The 16,298-nt window shown below is 44.8% G+C and overlaps 1 protein-coding gene across 5 annotated transcripts in view; it reads right to left on the bottom strand.

Moving 5' to 3' along the window:
- Positions 1–954: 954 nt before the first annotated feature.
- CAMK2G (calcium/calmodulin dependent protein kinase II gamma) overlaps positions 955–16,298 on the bottom strand; it is a 125,645-nt gene continuing 110,301 nt past the window's right edge. For 2 of the 5 annotated variants that reach the window (XM_082486115.1, XM_082486114.1), the window contains 7 exons: positions 15,539–15,583; positions 14,832–14,880; positions 12,647–12,760; positions 8,184–8,259; positions 7,599–7,693; positions 6,258–6,503; positions 955–3,670 (listed from right to left, as the gene is read on the bottom strand). In XM_082486115.1, coding sequence (XP_082342241.1) covers positions 6,271–6,503; positions 7,599–7,693; positions 8,184–8,259; positions 12,647–12,760; positions 14,832–14,880; positions 15,539–15,583 — 612 coding nt within the window. In that variant the 3' untranslated portion in view covers positions 955–3,670; positions 6,258–6,270. Of the gene's footprint in view, positions 3,671–6,257; positions 6,504–7,598; positions 7,694–8,183; positions 8,260–10,796; positions 10,923–12,634; positions 12,761–14,831; positions 14,881–15,538; positions 15,584–16,298 lie in introns of all 5 variants that reach the window. The other 3 variants (XM_082486117.1, XM_082486116.1, XM_082486118.1) reach the window with 2 other exon arrangements.

Consider the following 16,298-nt stretch of genomic DNA (forward strand, 5'->3'; position numbering starts at 1 on the left):
ACCAGCCAAGCCTGCCAAACTGGGGGCACACGTTCCCGCTAGCCCCAAGGCTTAGCTGCAAGCCAGCACCAAAACTAGATGTGTATCCCCCATGCAATCCCAGCAGTAACTGTGCCAGACCCGACACATGCTCAGCTGCCGCAAGACCAGCGGGAGCAGGACACAGAGAAGCACCGGAGCATCTCTGTCCCACCGAGACCAGCCGGGAAGCGGGCTCAGCAGGAGCAGCATGCTGCAGGCTCACCGCTGAGCACGCTTGCCCTTAAGAGAGCAGCCTGAACAGCACACGGTGGGAAATCCAAGAAAAATGCCAAAGCAGCGAAGGCCCCAGTGGAACAAAGCCCACCCAAGGCAGCATATATGAAATGCTAATAATAAGAGGCAGTATAGAAAAAAAAAAACGGGCTAAATCCAACTAACTTCCAACTTCTGTTAGGAAATCACACCCTGCTAGACCATTTGTACTGCATTTGTACAGGGGAGCGGCTTGATCTGTGCCTCCATAGGAGCATCCCATCTAGGACACAAAATATGCTAGCTCACAAACGTTAAGAGCTGCCACTCAAGTTGAGTTCAGCATGTTCACATCAGGCAAACCTAAAGGCAAGGCAGCTTCTCTCACACAGAATCTGAAATATAGGTGAGGAAAACAAGAAAGGAAGTAGCCACATTGGCTTGCCAAGAGTTAGGCTATCGGGAACATAAGCCACACATCCGCATTATCCCATAGTCTGTCAGGGAAATGGCATAAAGTTCATTTTAACAGGTTCTGTTGCCCCTTTGTTTTTCTTAATGCTAGTATTTTTTCATTTTTCCTTTTTAAACATGACATTTTTAAATCACATGATTTACTGACACACAAAAGAGCATTGCATATTGATTCTTATCCCAGAAGTGCCAATTCCACATTGTCCCACAGTTTAAGAGAAAAAGGTGACACTCAAAATGTTGCACTGTTTAAATGTTATTTTATTAAATATCTTCAGTTCAAGGTTTCATTGTAACAAAGCTATGAAGGTTCTACCAACATTCAGACCAAACAAACAAACACTAGCTAACTTTAATTATTTCTATATCATGCAAAAATTCTGCATCAAATGCCTTCCATTTCCTGTTTAAAATGTGATATTTATAATATATATTATATAGATGCTTATATTAGCCCCATAAGAGAACATTAAGAATGCTAAAGGTGTACAGCTGTGTTTGATAATGGCCATACCAAGCTAAGGTTCTCATTAACTTAAAAGGAAACAAAACAAACTAAAAACCCAAAAGAGTTTGTCTCCAAGACTGTGCAAAACCAAAAAACCCAACAGTTCTGTTCTTTTTCAATTTTCTCTGAAAGATGCAGATACTTAATACAGAGGGTTTTCTTTTTAATTATTAATAATCATCAGGTAAAGAGACGAGGAAGATCAGACCTAAAGAAGGCATGCATAATGTTTTGTATTTATCTTTTTTAAATGGCATAATTGTCATCTCCTGTTTGCTCTCTGTGTTTTTTTTTTTAAAAATTCTGAATAAAATATCAAGGCTTTTCGCTTTTCCACTTCACTCACTGGCTTAGTGCTGTCTTAAAAATGTTTCAAAACAATAAAAATCTAGTGTTTGCCCCCCATGGGTTCAATCCCCACACTCCTTCCTGGGGTGGTGGAAGGAGGAAGAAAAAGCTCAGACAAACCGGGGAAGTGTGGATGGTCTTTTCCTTCAGCACGGGTTAAGCTGATCTAATCCTGGTGTGGGATAGGACCTCTCTAACAAAGGGAGCAGAGAGCTATCTGTTGCAAAGCGACAGCTCCAGTTTGTGCGACAGCTTTTATTTTCTGCATTCTGTTAAACAAGGGTTAAAATTCCAAATTGGCTTTCTTCTCTTCCGTCGTTGTCTGTAAAAAGGTTGCCTCACACTCAGTATGCTGTCAATGCAATCACTTTAACTCCCTTGAAAGATCCAAAAAATGATTAGGGGTAGACAGAAATTCAGGTAAAAGCCCATCCCAAATTCTGCAAGTGATGCCTTCCCTTGGTCAAGACAAATCCTATCGGGTCCGCCAGAAAGGCCATTTTCTTCTTGGGGCTAGGCTTCCTCCTTGGTAAGGTCAACAAAACACTTCCATATTCCCCACCCAATGAATAAAGGACATAGATTCCTTTTGCAGCAAAGAAAAGAAAAGAAGATGAATTGGCCCAAAGGACAAACATCAGATCACATGTGCTAATTCCCTTTCTCCTCTGCTTCATGAGGTATCCTCTAACACCCAGAGGCAACACAGGGAGGTGGCCTGGAGTCCTTCGGGCTATGGTTTTTGAGGTTCTGATCTGACAGTTTTCTCTGTTACAACATCACTGTAAAAAATAGAAAAATTACCCAAATAAACACTAGGAAACATGACACTTACAAACATCAGATGGGTTAGTGGTGGGGAGAAGCACCTGGCTGGGGCTGCTGGCTCCCACTGCTATTTTACTCGGAGACCAAACAAATCAAACAGGAGGCCAGGTAACCCCTTTAATTCTATGGGTGCATATATTTCAGTATAAAAAACACACGCTATTTATGCCTCATATAGGAGTGTATGTGCAAGTCTTCATGAAGAACATAACACTAAGTTTTTTGTCTGCTTCCTAAGGAACACGTGTTCTGCAGCACTGTGGATCCCAACTATGCTACTCGAAAGGAAAAAAAAAAAAAAAAAAAAAAAAAAAGAAAATCCCATACATGTACCCTCTTCCTCTAGAATCTCTGCTCTTAATGCAATGCTTTTTTTGTTTTGTTAAATTAAATAATCTGGCTCCAAACCTCCATGTTTGGCCAGGTAGTGGCTGTTTCTAAAACCAGTATCTCTGAAGAGCAAGCTTCTATTTAAGTTATATTCACTTAAACCCATTTTTTTAATCCCTACTTCCACCTTTAGTTTTAAATCAACATCCCATTTTGGTTTTTGTTCTTTAAAAAAAAAAAGTCTGTTTTGGGATCCAGCAGCCGAGCAACCAGCTTTCCATAGCGTTCTTGCTGTGCAGAAATTGAAGAAGAAACTCAGGCTGAAGTCAGTCTGCTGGGCAACAGGAAGAGAAGTGCCTCCTCTCACATGAACCCCAGTCTTCACACCGGCTCCTCTGGGGTCTTCTCGCCACCTCTCACCGGTTGAAGTCGCAGCACAGCCTGAATGCGATGTTAACTTCCACCATGGCTTTGCGGAGCACAGTTCAGCCATCCGCTGCTCAAGCCGCCTCCTTTTTTTCTCTCCCTCTCTTTCTCTCTCCTTCACTTTTGCTTTCCCCCTCACTTCATTTCTGAAAGATGTTCCAGCTGCTGCCATTTTCTTAGCCCTGGGGGAGGGGGCATGTTGGATAATCTGTCATTTATTTAGCATTATTCCTGTTTTTTATTATTTTATACAAACAATATGTCTTTTTTTTTTTTTTTTTTTAGATTTAAAAACACCTTCGTACAGCAGAAACAGACACGATGGATCCATGGAAAACAACAGAAAGGCAGCGCCCGGAGCATCAGATGCATGCAGGGTTTCGTGCATTTGGCTGCTGCCTGTTTGTAATTTGTATTTTTTTTTTTAACGTCAAAACAGACATGACCGTTGCTGTCACTCAGGCACTCCAGAGCTGCTTCCTAAGAAGATATTGCCCTCCAGCTGAGTATCTCCACAAGTTGCTGCAGTCAGGAAGAGGTAGTGTCCACCCAGAAAGGAGAGGGGAGAAGGGGATGGAAGATGGAAGGAAATAAAGCCAAACGTTAGCTGTACACAATTAATAAAACATGTTTTCTACAGGCTAATTATTTGGTTCAGGCAGAAACCCTTCCTAATACAACACAGACTGGGGCTCATGAGGAGAGCCCTGAAGGCAAGAGGAGGCACACACTTTCCCTTCCAGGTGGCTGAGTGTGCCGGTGAAAATGAACCACTCGCTAAAATGGGTTACTTGCTTGATTGGAGCAGACCTGGGCCCACTGTCCAACAGTGACACATCCCAGAAGCTGAAGAAGTTTCCCAAGAGGTGATCTCAAGAGACGCTACCTGCCTCACTTCCAATTGGTTTTTGACTTGAACTGAAAGATTTTTCTTTTTATAAATCTTCAGTAATTTTGTCTCTGAATGTTCTTAATATTTAAAAAAGCGTATGAGCTTTTCTGCAGTTTTGCAAAGTTGTAGCCTTAATGACTGCTTTTAGCAAAGGCTCCTTCTGACTAATCTTCTTGTGTCAAATTACTGGATTTTTTTTGAAAAGTTTTAAGTTTGGTTTTTTATTTTTCATGTTTGCTTTCACGTTTGTTTCATGTTCATGTCCTGCCATGAAAGTGTAGCCAAAATCTTCTTTCTACCATTTCTTAGTTTGCAAATCTTTGTCGCAAACTCTCTTATTAGTCTTTTCCATTCTCGGTTCCTATTCTCTCCTTACACAGAACTCCTCTGATTAACCTCAAACTTCTTTTACAGCTGCAGTTTCCTTTTAAGATGACTTACCCCAAACTGAACTCTGCCTTCCAGGTGAGAACAAACCACTGATTTCTATTTCAGCATTCTTATTCATCTCATTCCTTCTTCATCCTTACCCTTCACTGCACATGGGCCAACGCTGCTGCAAAATGATTCAATGTGTTCAGATGGGGGCTGCCCACACTGACCCCACTCGTAATTGCACATGGTTACACCTCCTTCAGAACCCAGAAATGCACACAAATATTTCAACTTCAATTTAGTTTATAGGGGTTTTTAATTTTTTTTTTTAAACCACCATTTTGTGGTTTGGAAATGGCTTCTACTCTGCAGTTTTCAGAAACCCTCCAGCACATACTTTTGGAGGAGCTGCAACATTTCAGCAGCCAAGTCAAGGAAACATACCTCTTCCGTAGCAGCTAAGACTCTCCATTCCTAAGCTTCCTCAGAACTCTTAGGCATAGCCACTGAGCCATACCAATCTTTAACTTAATAACTTCTTCTGCACCTTTTTTGGACTAACGTCAGGTCAGAGGTCTCCCTCAGCATCTCTGTGATGAAAACTGCTGCAAGTTAGTTATCTTTTGTTTCCCTCCAAAGGCTTTAACCTCCTCACTGCCTTACCCCCTGGAAATTCAGCTGATTGTCCAGCATTCTGGAAAGCTTCCCTGCTTCTGGTGCCCCCAGCTGGCTTTTGCTTTTCAAATTCCATCTGTGACCTCTGCAGTTTGCTTGTGATAGTTCACATTCCATTCCATTGCCTTCAGTAGGGTTGAATCCTTCACAACACATAAGAAAAACTGCTCTTGGCTTACTCCCAAGTAGTACACAAGACTAGGACTCAAGTAGTAACTATACTTGAGTGGTTCATCCTCAAATGACCACATTAGAAAAAGCTTGTCTCCCAGGTGTACATGGTTTTTTACATTCATTCTTAAATAGAAAATCTTTAGTAAAAAGGACCTATGATTAGGAAACTTAGATCTTTAAAATGAAGGCGACATATACTTCAGGATAAAACAAAAGGAGGCAGAAATATTTTGTACATCTAACTAAAAGAAATCAGCAAGGCAATAAACAAGAATACCTAAATGCTGCAGAAGTAAATGGATCTGCTGTTCTTCAGGAGCAAGCAACAACAGTTTCTTCATGTCAAATTTTATAATCAAAGTTTCCTCCAATGCTGAATTGTGTCAAGCTAATTGGGGGATATTTAAAATCTTCCAACGTTATTATTTGTTTAGATTTTTTTGTCCTCTGAGTTTTCTCAACATTGTACACTAAATAGCTTGTGCTAATCAGAAAACTGATAGTAAAATTTATATGAATAAATCTTTACCTTTATGGCACAGAAATTGTTCTGTATAGATTTTACAATGTCCTCTCTAGAATAGGACATTCTCATCAAAAAAGTTCTCTTAAATCACCAGCATGTAGAGGTAGATCCCTGACAGCTGGGAAACAGCAAACCTGTGCACAGCGTGATATACTCTTTCTCTCTGCTCTGGATTAGCACTCTGTCCGAGCACAGAGCTGAGTATCCTGGAGGAAGTGCTGCTGCTACAAGGGTAGCTGTGCTCAGGAACAACTGTCTGGCACATAACTTCATTTTGTCAGGAGTGGCAGATTATCATACTGAGTCCAGAGGACGGGGCTTAGAGAAAAGAACACCGACTGATCAGCAAAAGTTTTTAGCCTACAGACAACTAAAAATGCTTCTCTCACAGCCAGCTAAACAGCCTTGAATACCGAACTCCCACATACAGCAGTCTTAGCTGTGTGTATGATACACTCCTTCCATACCTGTATTTGATCCTCACTGGAGAGGTGCTGCAGGAGCTCCAGAGCAGTGGTAGTGGACGTTCAGCCACTTGCCATCTCGGCGGTGCCAGACGCGGGTCTCTTCAGACTGTGTGGTGCGGGGCCGGCCTTGGCCATCGATGTACTGTGTCAGGCGGATGTACGCGATGCAGGCAGCATCTTCACCGATGACATGGACATGGGGGTTCAGGATGGTGGTGTGTATTGGCTTGCTGTTCTTCGACAGTACTGGCAGAACATGCAAAACCATCAGCTTCATTTTACTACTAAGAAGGAACAACCCCCCCCATCCTCCAGCCTCTTCTGTATTCTACTCACCTTCCACTGGATTCTGGGATACAATAAAAACTGCTCCTGCAATTTTCCAGGCAAAATCCAAGCAATTCTTTCCCCTATCACCTGCTCTTCTCCTTAAGAACTGTGCACTTATTATTGCCTAGAATCCCCTGGCTCCTTTGCTCCCACTTCTTCTGCAAAGCATACTTGCCACTTTTTCAACATCAGTGCTGCTATTTCTTCAGTTATAGGAAAAGATCTTTTAGTTACAGAATATTGTTCCAAAGGAGTCAATAATCAAGAGATCTTTAAGCTAGGCCTGCTTAGAAGTGTAAAAATCACTCCAGAACAGGATTTTGAGAGACGGTCTCTGGATCCTTAGAGCACTAGGAATTGCCTATACTAAAGACCTTGACCTAACTGCCAAAATAAAACAAACTGAACACCTCAGGAGTTAAATTTTAATTATCTCATCCTGTGGAGACATCCAGGAAGGGAGGCAAATCCACTAGTATAAATGATAGCATTTCTTCCAACTCTTTTTCCTGCTCCAGGCTGACAAGGTGACCCTTGTATCCATGTAACGGGTTCATTAGGTGTTAGAGATCTGAAACTGTCCAGGAAACACTCAAACTGAAAGCGTGACTGATTTGTGCATGACTATCTGTGTTTGACCATTCAGTATGTCTATCCCAAACATACATGTTTTTCCATCAAAATGTGCTCATTTTTTCCATTTCCATATCAGCAGGAAGTCCGGTGCCTCAAACTTTTAAAGCTCCTGCAGTCCATGCTTACAAAATATTTGCACCAGGCAAACTGTATGCCTACAGTGAAGGGATCTGGGGATTAGAATTTAAATTATTGTTGGAAAAGGCTTTTGAGAGAAAGCATGCTGGTTCTTATGAATGCATCACAACTGATGCACAATCGAGTTCTTGCTGGTCCTGGTAGCCAGTAAAAACAAGGGTCATTTTCCCCAAAAAAACGTGTCATAAAAGAAGATTAGAGAGAAAGTTGTTGGTGTTACCAAGTCTACCCACTCACAGTTCTCAAAGTAAAACTTATGGAAATCCATTCCTTCAACCAGGTTCCCCAGTGCTTCAGGTTCAAATGAGGTCAAGCCAGGATCACAGATTTTTCTGCAAAGAAAAGCACCACAGGCTTACAGTCTGCATTTAAGCCCAAGGGCTACTTACACAATGAAGCGCTGGTACGGCATTTGACTCACACCCTGTGTCTACCTAGCTGTTTCCCTACTCCAAGGACTAAGTTCCTGGAGGACTCAGTCCTACTGCAACAACACAGAGTTGGTGGTAGTTGGCATTTCATGTAAAACAAGCCTCTAGGTTTCAGGCTTTTCTTTTATTCTCTGTCTGCCCATCTCACTGCCCTCCTCCCTACTTTTCTTATGAAGCCAGGACATTTTCCTTTTGTCACTCCTGTTGCTGTTTGATACCTGACTTCTACTTCATGTTCACTTAAAGAGCCCTACCTTACCCCTACCCCTAATTGATGGAGGCAAAAAGGCATAAACTTTTTACTGTTCCTGACAACTCTTCATAGCCAGGAGCCAGAACATCACTTGCACACAAACTGATAAACAAGCTATCAAAAGACATCTGTACTTACGTATAAGCATCAAAGTCTCCATTGTTGATGGCTTCTATCAGCTGCTCTGTTATCTTAATGATTTCTTGCTTACGCACTGCGAACAAGAAGAAAGAGCAATTTAACTGTGCATAAGACTTCAATGGGAGTATGGGGCTAGTGGGTGCTTCCTACAAGCAATTTGCAGAGCACTGTTAGTCTAGATCTCATGGGATGCTGCTCCCTGCATTCTGAAGATATGCAGTAATGACAGCCACCCACGTGAGAGTAAGGGGGCAGTGGTATGAAAGGGGAATGGTGATCCCGTAATGCAGGGAGAAAGGAAATAAAGATGTCATATTCCTTTTTTTTTTTCTCTTCTAGAAAGGTCTAAGGCACCAGAGTTGTCTCCTGAATGACTGGGGAGTCTGACCAATGAATGTCAGTGAACCTGCCAATGTGAAGCACTTGTCTGGCATCTTAAGATGTGGAAACCTTTCACCACAGTAGGCATATACAAATGGCCACCACACAGATCAAGCCAATTGGAAAAAGTCTCCCAACAACTTGCCTGTCACCATCACCAATACCTCAGCTATTACGAATGCTACAAACAAGTAACTGGGACATGTAGGGATGACTTCCGCAAGCTAGAAAGACAACCGCAGCAGGATGGATGGGTTGGATGAGCAGGTCCTACCTATATACTAGTGCGCACTCTGTTCTTCAGGCAGTTAGCTTCTGCCAATCCCTAAGGCACAATTCTTTTCAGCACTGCCATTAACCCAACCCAGTGCACTGGACTTCAAGACGAATGAAGACTGGGGCTAACTGTCTACTCTTATTTGACCCCTCTCTGGCCAGCACCTCTGCACTCTCTTCTCTTGGTTTCCCACAGCCAACTGCCCAGGCCCCATCCCCTCTCAGGTGTTCCATCACCCATGCTGATCTCAAGAATCCTTAATTAACACTCACAAAGTTTGGGTCAGCTCTGTTAAATAACACAATTCTAGTTCTACGACTATACGTGCACCATGTATATGCCTGAGCCTGTATCCACACCCTCACATCTCTTCAGCCTTCCCCACACTTTCACTGTAGGCAGAATATGCTGCACATTATACAAGCATTTAGGAGGTGCTCTAGCATTATCTTCAATGTTACCAAATAATTTACAATTCCTAGGATTAGAAGTGGAATTTATCTGCCCTTAGGCATCTAAAATGTAGGTGTCTGAAACGGAACCAATCACCTGACTGGTCCTCCTTTAGGCCCTGGAAGAAATAGGCACTTCTGGAAGTCTCACCTGAGGCATCTCAGATGCCTATCATTAGGGGGATGGTGTTTAAATCCAACCTACTATCTTTAGATGTCCAAGTCAGGGAAGCTGAATTCCACTTTAAATGCCAGAAGTTGCTAGTCTGAACTGCCCTCCCCTGTAAACTTTCATCCACATGTACATCTCATCTCACCATTGTACAGCTGAAGACCAACAAGATGATAATCTCACTGGCTACGAAAGATGTTTTCACCCACTCTGGAGATCAATTAAGAGAATTAAACTACCAGCCAGCCACAGGAACATCTCAGGTAGGGAACAACTGGCTCATAATAGTAAGGGAGCTTGTTTTGCCACTCAGGCTGTATACATTTCCACATGCTGAAATATGTATACAGGGAATAGATCAAAATACCACAGTGGGCCGTCTATTGTGAAAAATGTCTTTACAAGCAAGTCATCTGGAATTGCTTCTGCATGAAGCAGGGCTACTTGTTGGACCTCCCTCTTTTGCAGAGCACACATAAACGTATGCAACGTCTGAAAGATGGACTCCATGGGAAAGGCTGTCCACTTGGGATGAGCGAGGAAATCTGCAGACCACGGCCACCACGTGCTGACTCGTCTCAAGGAGACTTGCACCCTCCTCCCAACTGTCCTTCAACATAAGTCCATCCCATCAGACTGTGCTCGTCTTCTTGCTTTTATTACATGTCCCGAGCTACAACCAGCACACAGGAGGTGACCTGTTTTCCGACGGACGGAGAGCCTCGAGATGTCACAGGGGAAGGCATTCGTGCCTGCCATTGCCGATGAATCCACGGGGCCCCCTAACTTACACCGCAGAGGAGCACAGAAGGGAGGCATGCACGCACCAGCACAGACACAAAGCGCGACTCGCGGCTATTCCACCGCCTCGTCCGAGTACCCCGAGAGGCAGCGCTGCTGCAGCAGTCGGGCCAGCGGGACGCCGCAGCCGGTCTACGGCAGCACTTGTAGCGGAGTTCGGTTTGAACACGGGGGCAGAGCTTACACCCGGGCTCTCCTCCCCGGCGGGACGGCTTTGGGGCGCCCCCGCTCCCCCCGCGGCCCCGCGGTGCCCCCCAGCGGCCGCCGCCGCTCCCTGCAGCCGCCGCCGCCGCCGCCCCCGGGAAGCCGCCGGCCCCGCCGTGCCTGCGCCCGGCTGCCCGCGGCCCCGCCGTGCCTGCGCCCGGCTGCCCGCGGCCCCGCCGGCACCACCGCCCCGCTCCGAGGGGCGCACGGAGAGGGGGGAGGGCGAGGGGCGCAGAGGTGGAGAGAAGAAGGGGGGGGTTTACATCTACGGTAACTAGTACTAGTTACACTACTCCACTACCGCTACCCAGCTGCTAACTTACACGGTGCACGGTTAAGTACAAAGGGAACTACTGGAGTTAGCAAAGGCTCCGACCGAGCACGTTCTAACTCCAATGTCTGCCCTGGGCTGTCCCAGGCAAGAAGCTTCTCTTCACAAGACTGTGTAGCTGCAAAACAAATGTAAGCATTAAAATAATAAACAAACAAAAAGACCAGAAAGCAAAATAAAAACCGACAAAGAAGTACAAACACACAGAGCCCCAACCCCAGTCAGCACACAGAGACATCCACATCCCAGCAACCTCTACCCGCTCTCCTGCCTCTGTCACACATCAGCTGGGCCAGACGCTGCCCAGAGGGGACCACCCTGGAACCGGTGCAGGAGACCCCTCAGAGCACAGTAGGAATTGCACTAATGCTGCTGGAGGTAGCTTGAGGGTCACCTAAAACACTGGTCGGAGTAGTGACAGAGAAGCACGAGGGCAAGTACGAGATGTAAGGGAAAGGGAAAGAAAGTAGGGCATCCAAACCACTGCAAATCTCAACTCGCAGGGGAGCAGGGCGGGAGGATGCTGACCCACTTGGCAGAGAAGTGTTTTGGCACTCCTCAGCGTCCCAAGCAGGGCCTTGCTACAAGCAAGAGGAAGGAGTTAATAAGAAAGCAGTGATGGACAGTTCACAGCAAAAAGGACTTCAGAAGAGATCATTTCCCTTCCGTTCTGGCTGGGCAAAGCACCTTTCCCATTGCACCGCATGAACTAGCAGTTTGACATCCTTAGAGCTACTTCAAAAATAAGTAACAGAGAGGCTCCAACTGCTGCATCGTATGAGATGCTGGTGCTGTGTGCAGGAAAACAGGGAAGGAAGACAGGATGAGACAGAAGAGGGCATGCCTGTTCCTTCATTCCCAGACTGACCTGAACAGAATCAAATACTCCAGACATTCCCAACTCACATTAAGGATCCTTCCATTATAGCTTTAAATAGTCAGGCAGCTAGTACGGTATGTCTGTGTAGGGGAACGGCTGGGAATCCCACTTAGATTTTCTCCAACCTACCAGCTTTTTTCATATCCATTTTCAGAGTTTTTCAGCCACGGGCTTCTCTACAGAAGCAGCCCATTCAGGAGAGATCAGGCAGACAGTACCATAACTGGCAGGCTAACCACAGTACCAGCTAACTGAGCTAGCAAGACAGATGCACCAGGTAAAGCTCACAACAGATAAATGCTCCTCAAAGCCAACATTATCCAAGGATTTTCCCTCAGAGCACCTAACAACGGATTCAGAAATGCTGTGGGGTCTTCCAGCAGCCACAGCTTCCCTTCCAAAGCATTCTTGAAGGAGTCTGTAAAATCTGGTTTTTGTTCCTTTTGTACTTCCCAAGCACTATCCACATCTGGGGTGCTCAGAAGCTCTTGACAAGCAAGACTGAATTCAGCCTTGTGTATCCCCTCCATAAGCAGACCTGCACCGCTGACCCCATTTACCACAAGGAAAACTAAGAGATGCAGTGACTTGACCGAGGAGACCCTGAAAGGCAGTGTCTCTGCAGAGAACTCCATGTCTCGCCCAGATGAAAGCAAGGGAATGAAATTAGCTAGGATGAGGTTTGGGTTGTTTTTTGTTTGGTTGGTTTGGTTGTTTTTTTTTGTTTGGTTTTTTTTTTTTTTCCAAAAAGGGAAGGAAAGGATTGGAAGTTTTGAGTGTGCAAAGGAGGGTATTTTGCAGGAAGGGAGATGATTTCTTTTTGTTCTGGAGTACTAGAAATGAAAAATCAACATTCTGGAAGGAAGTTGAGGAAAAGAAAAACCTTGGGGAAGGAGAAATGGGAAAGGTAGAGGGAGGGGTGGGAAGAAAGATGCCGTGAAGCACTGCACCCCTGGACTTACTGGCTGAGAAACAGAGAGAAAGCTGGGACTGCATGGACTCAGTCTGTGTTTTGCTCTCACTGTGCCTCCGTCCTTCAAGCACTGAGCTGCCGTCCCCGGTGGAGAGAGGGGGAGCTAGCATGGCAGGGAATTAAAACACAAACACAAACAAAACACGAAAGTTCAGTAAATAAAAAAAGAGAAAGGAAAGAGGAGAACATTAAAGAAACCACAATGCCGGGCACAAAACATGCGGGGGTATCCTCCAGGGCAAAGCCAAGTAAACAACTCTACAACATGGACCTGCTGTACAATTTAGAATGACACAGGGGCAGGGAGATGCTGCCTTTAGCCCCACTAGAGTGGAAACAACATGACCCCAAGGCAACCACCCCGATGGATCAAGACGATGTCTCCTACACCACAGCGGAACAGATCTGCGTAACCTGTTGTCTATTGAAAGTAAGAAGTTGGCAGAGGAATTAATTGCACAAGCACTTCCCTTTTCCCAGAGTCATGGCTATGCAGAATGCCGAGAACTCCAACACTCCCAAACCTTTTGGTCTATTTAGTTTTGCTTGAGTGCTTGCTTAGCTTAAAACATGGAGGGGCAGGAGCTGAAAAGGAACACTGGTGAACTTAAAACAGAAGCACTAAAACTACCAGAGCTGGCCATAGCACAAACCATTACTGTGCAAGCTCCTTCCCTCCCAACCCCCATTCAGATGCTCCCCTCTATTAAAATCATAACAAAATTTTCTAACCTCTGCCAAATTAAAAAAAAAATAAAATTCTGAGTTTTGATCTGCAGCAATGTAGCCCTACACAATTCTTCATAGATTTAGCCCTGGCCAGCTGTTCTCCTCTCCCCCACCTTCTGTTCCAGTCCTAGCCTTCCTCTCCTCACAGCATTTGTATTCCTGACTTAGAGGACCTGTTGGCTCAACTGGCTCAAGTCTGGGACCTCTCCTGAACAAAAACTGCCAAAGGACACAAGGTTCTGGACAATTATCTGTTCTGGACAGATATCCAGCAGAGATTAGATAAATCAATTTCATTACCACACTACCAAAACCATCCAGTTCCCTTCCCTCACAGCTAGGTTCTCAAACCACGGATTACTCTTTGGCAAAAAGGTGGGAGCTAGAATGCTGTCCTGTAACAAGGTCAGGTCTTATCCGAAACAATCTGTGTTGCAGAGCTCTCTCACTCACTGGCATGTGTTTCTGCTCCCTGTGACTCCTCAGAAGAGGAGCCAGCAGCTTGTGATAAGCCACAGGAAAAGCACCAGGAACTAGCCCAGCTGACAAAGGTGACATTGCTGGTACACCACAGGGTCAGCATTGATTTTTCCCTGGATATGTAACTCAGAATGACTACAGGGAGAATGAGAATACCTCTGCCTCAAAATGCAAAATACTAACACATTTGCCTCAGAATGCAAACTGCATTCACCCATCCCAAACCCGCTCATTCAGGAAAATGTCGGCTCGTCCTTCTTTGGGGAGGTCAGGAAAAGGACAGCTACTCAAACATGAGCAGATAGGGGACTTGGAGCTCCTTCATCTATAAAGTTTCACAAGCACAGAATATTTATGATATGGCCACTGAAAAGTGTGAAATCTCTTCTCAGCCTCTCGCTCTACCAGTATCTCAGTCAAGGACATGAAAAATCATTTCCATTCAGAGATGACAGGCTGAGAATGATCTTCGTCTTAGAAACAAAAGTAGACCCAAAGAGGAAAAAAAAAAAATAAAAGAGGGAAGTGTGTGCATGTCACTAAAGAGATTCCCAGAAAGGGGTGAGAAGGGAGACTGAGCAGTAACAGAGAGGTTTCAACTCCCTATAACCTACAGGGAAGCACAAAACCACAACCAGACTCCAAACCCCAAGGGACTGGTAGGGATTTTTCCAAGCCTAAAAACGGGCTGGTGATGAACAGATTATAATATTTGCAAGAAAAGAATTCCAACTCTGAGACAAAAACAAATTAGCTCAGGGCAAACAGTGTTTATATACCACAGAGGCCAAGTCAGCTGGTCCCCCAATGCATGGTCCCACCGTGACAGGAATGACAGCATCATGGCGAATTTATGAACTGAGTCAGACACAGAAGTCTGGGAAGCTAGTTCAAAGCAATGATCAAATCTCCAGGATCCCCTGACTGCACTTAACTGTATTAGAAATTACAGGCAAAACACCTACCTTTCAGATCCTCATCTTCAGTCGTGGTGTTACAGCTCTCTGTGGAACCCTGCACGGCAGAACAGAGCATTACCAGGCATCAGCAGTCAGGAGCATGAGTAAATAGTCTGATTTGTTTGTGAAGGAAGATGGGGAAAAGCACAAAAACATTGGCAGGGATGCCAGGGAGAGGATGATACAAGGAAGATTTGGATGGAAGCAGGCCAAATATTAAGCAAAACAGCAGCATCTCTACTCAGCTTTTGCGTGTTTAAGCCGTTCAAGCCATCCACCCAGAACTTTTACAAGGACAGAAGTTAACAAACTCTGTCAAATGAGATAAAATGGGAGTTGCTTCTGTTTGGAAGAAGAATAGCCACAAGAAGCCTAGGAGCCCTTCTTTAGCCTTCTCAGAGGAATAGGTCTCCATTTCCAGAAGAAAATAAAAGTGCTGAAGTGCCTGTATCTTCTCTTCCACCCCACAAACGAAAGAGCATGGTGATTACACACCGCAGTAGGAAAGAGATGATAATATTTGAACAGTTGTCCCTACTCAGTCTCTTCCAGAGATCCACAGCCATACAACACAACCCTCCCAGTCTACTGCCAGCAGTATTTGGGAGCATGCTACAAACCAGACGTCAGGAAGGTAGAAACCGAAGAAAGACACACGAAGACAAGAACAAGAGAGAAGAGGAGGTTTCCCTGGCAACACTCCCATCCCTTACCTTTATGCCATCTGTAGCATTATGGACAACAGTTGTTTGTGGCTCCTAGGAAAGGATGGAAGAATCATTAAACTCCAGTTCCAAAGCATTCTCTCATTTCTTTTCACTCCCCAGCAAGTGGAGAAAAGGTGACATAAAAAAAACCACCACCAAACCACAAACTCCAAACAGCACACGTGTGCTTGCGTGCGCGCGCACACACTTCCTGCACAGAAGGTTTCCTGAAGAGAGAGAGGCTGCACTAAAAGCTACAGTCACAAGGAGACAAAGCCCCCAGCTTCCCTGCAATGGCCCCTAATTCCCAATTTGCCTCCAGTGAACCGGGCTGGCACAAATGCCAGACGGCAACCGAGCAGCACCCTCTGCAGCCGCTTATGAAGTAATGACCCCTCAGCATCCTCACTGGGAAATGTTTCAGAAGAGGGAGAGGGGGAGGAAAGCATAGTACTGGGCTAGGGCCTTTGTCTCCCAATTTTTTTGGAAAGTTTGCCAGGTATTTTACCCTAAAAAAGGGACATTCATAATTTCCATAATAAAAAGGGGATAAGCCAGCCCACCTCAATGCCTCACATAGAGGAGCTGCTAAGGGAACTGAGCCTCTGAAAAAAGGCACATTTTTCTAAAAGTCTCTAAAATGAGATCCATTTTCAATAATAACAACAATAATTAATAATTTAGAAAGGCTCCCTCAGTATCAAAGCCATAATGAACAAAGCCAGTGAAGGGAAAGCAGAAAATTATGAAGTGTCCCAAGAACCTT

Source organism: Vanellus vanellus (assembly GCF_965231255.1).
Source record: "Vanellus vanellus genome assembly, chromosome: 7".
Lineage (NCBI taxonomy): Eukaryota > Metazoa > Chordata > Aves > Charadriiformes > Charadriidae > Vanellus > Vanellus vanellus.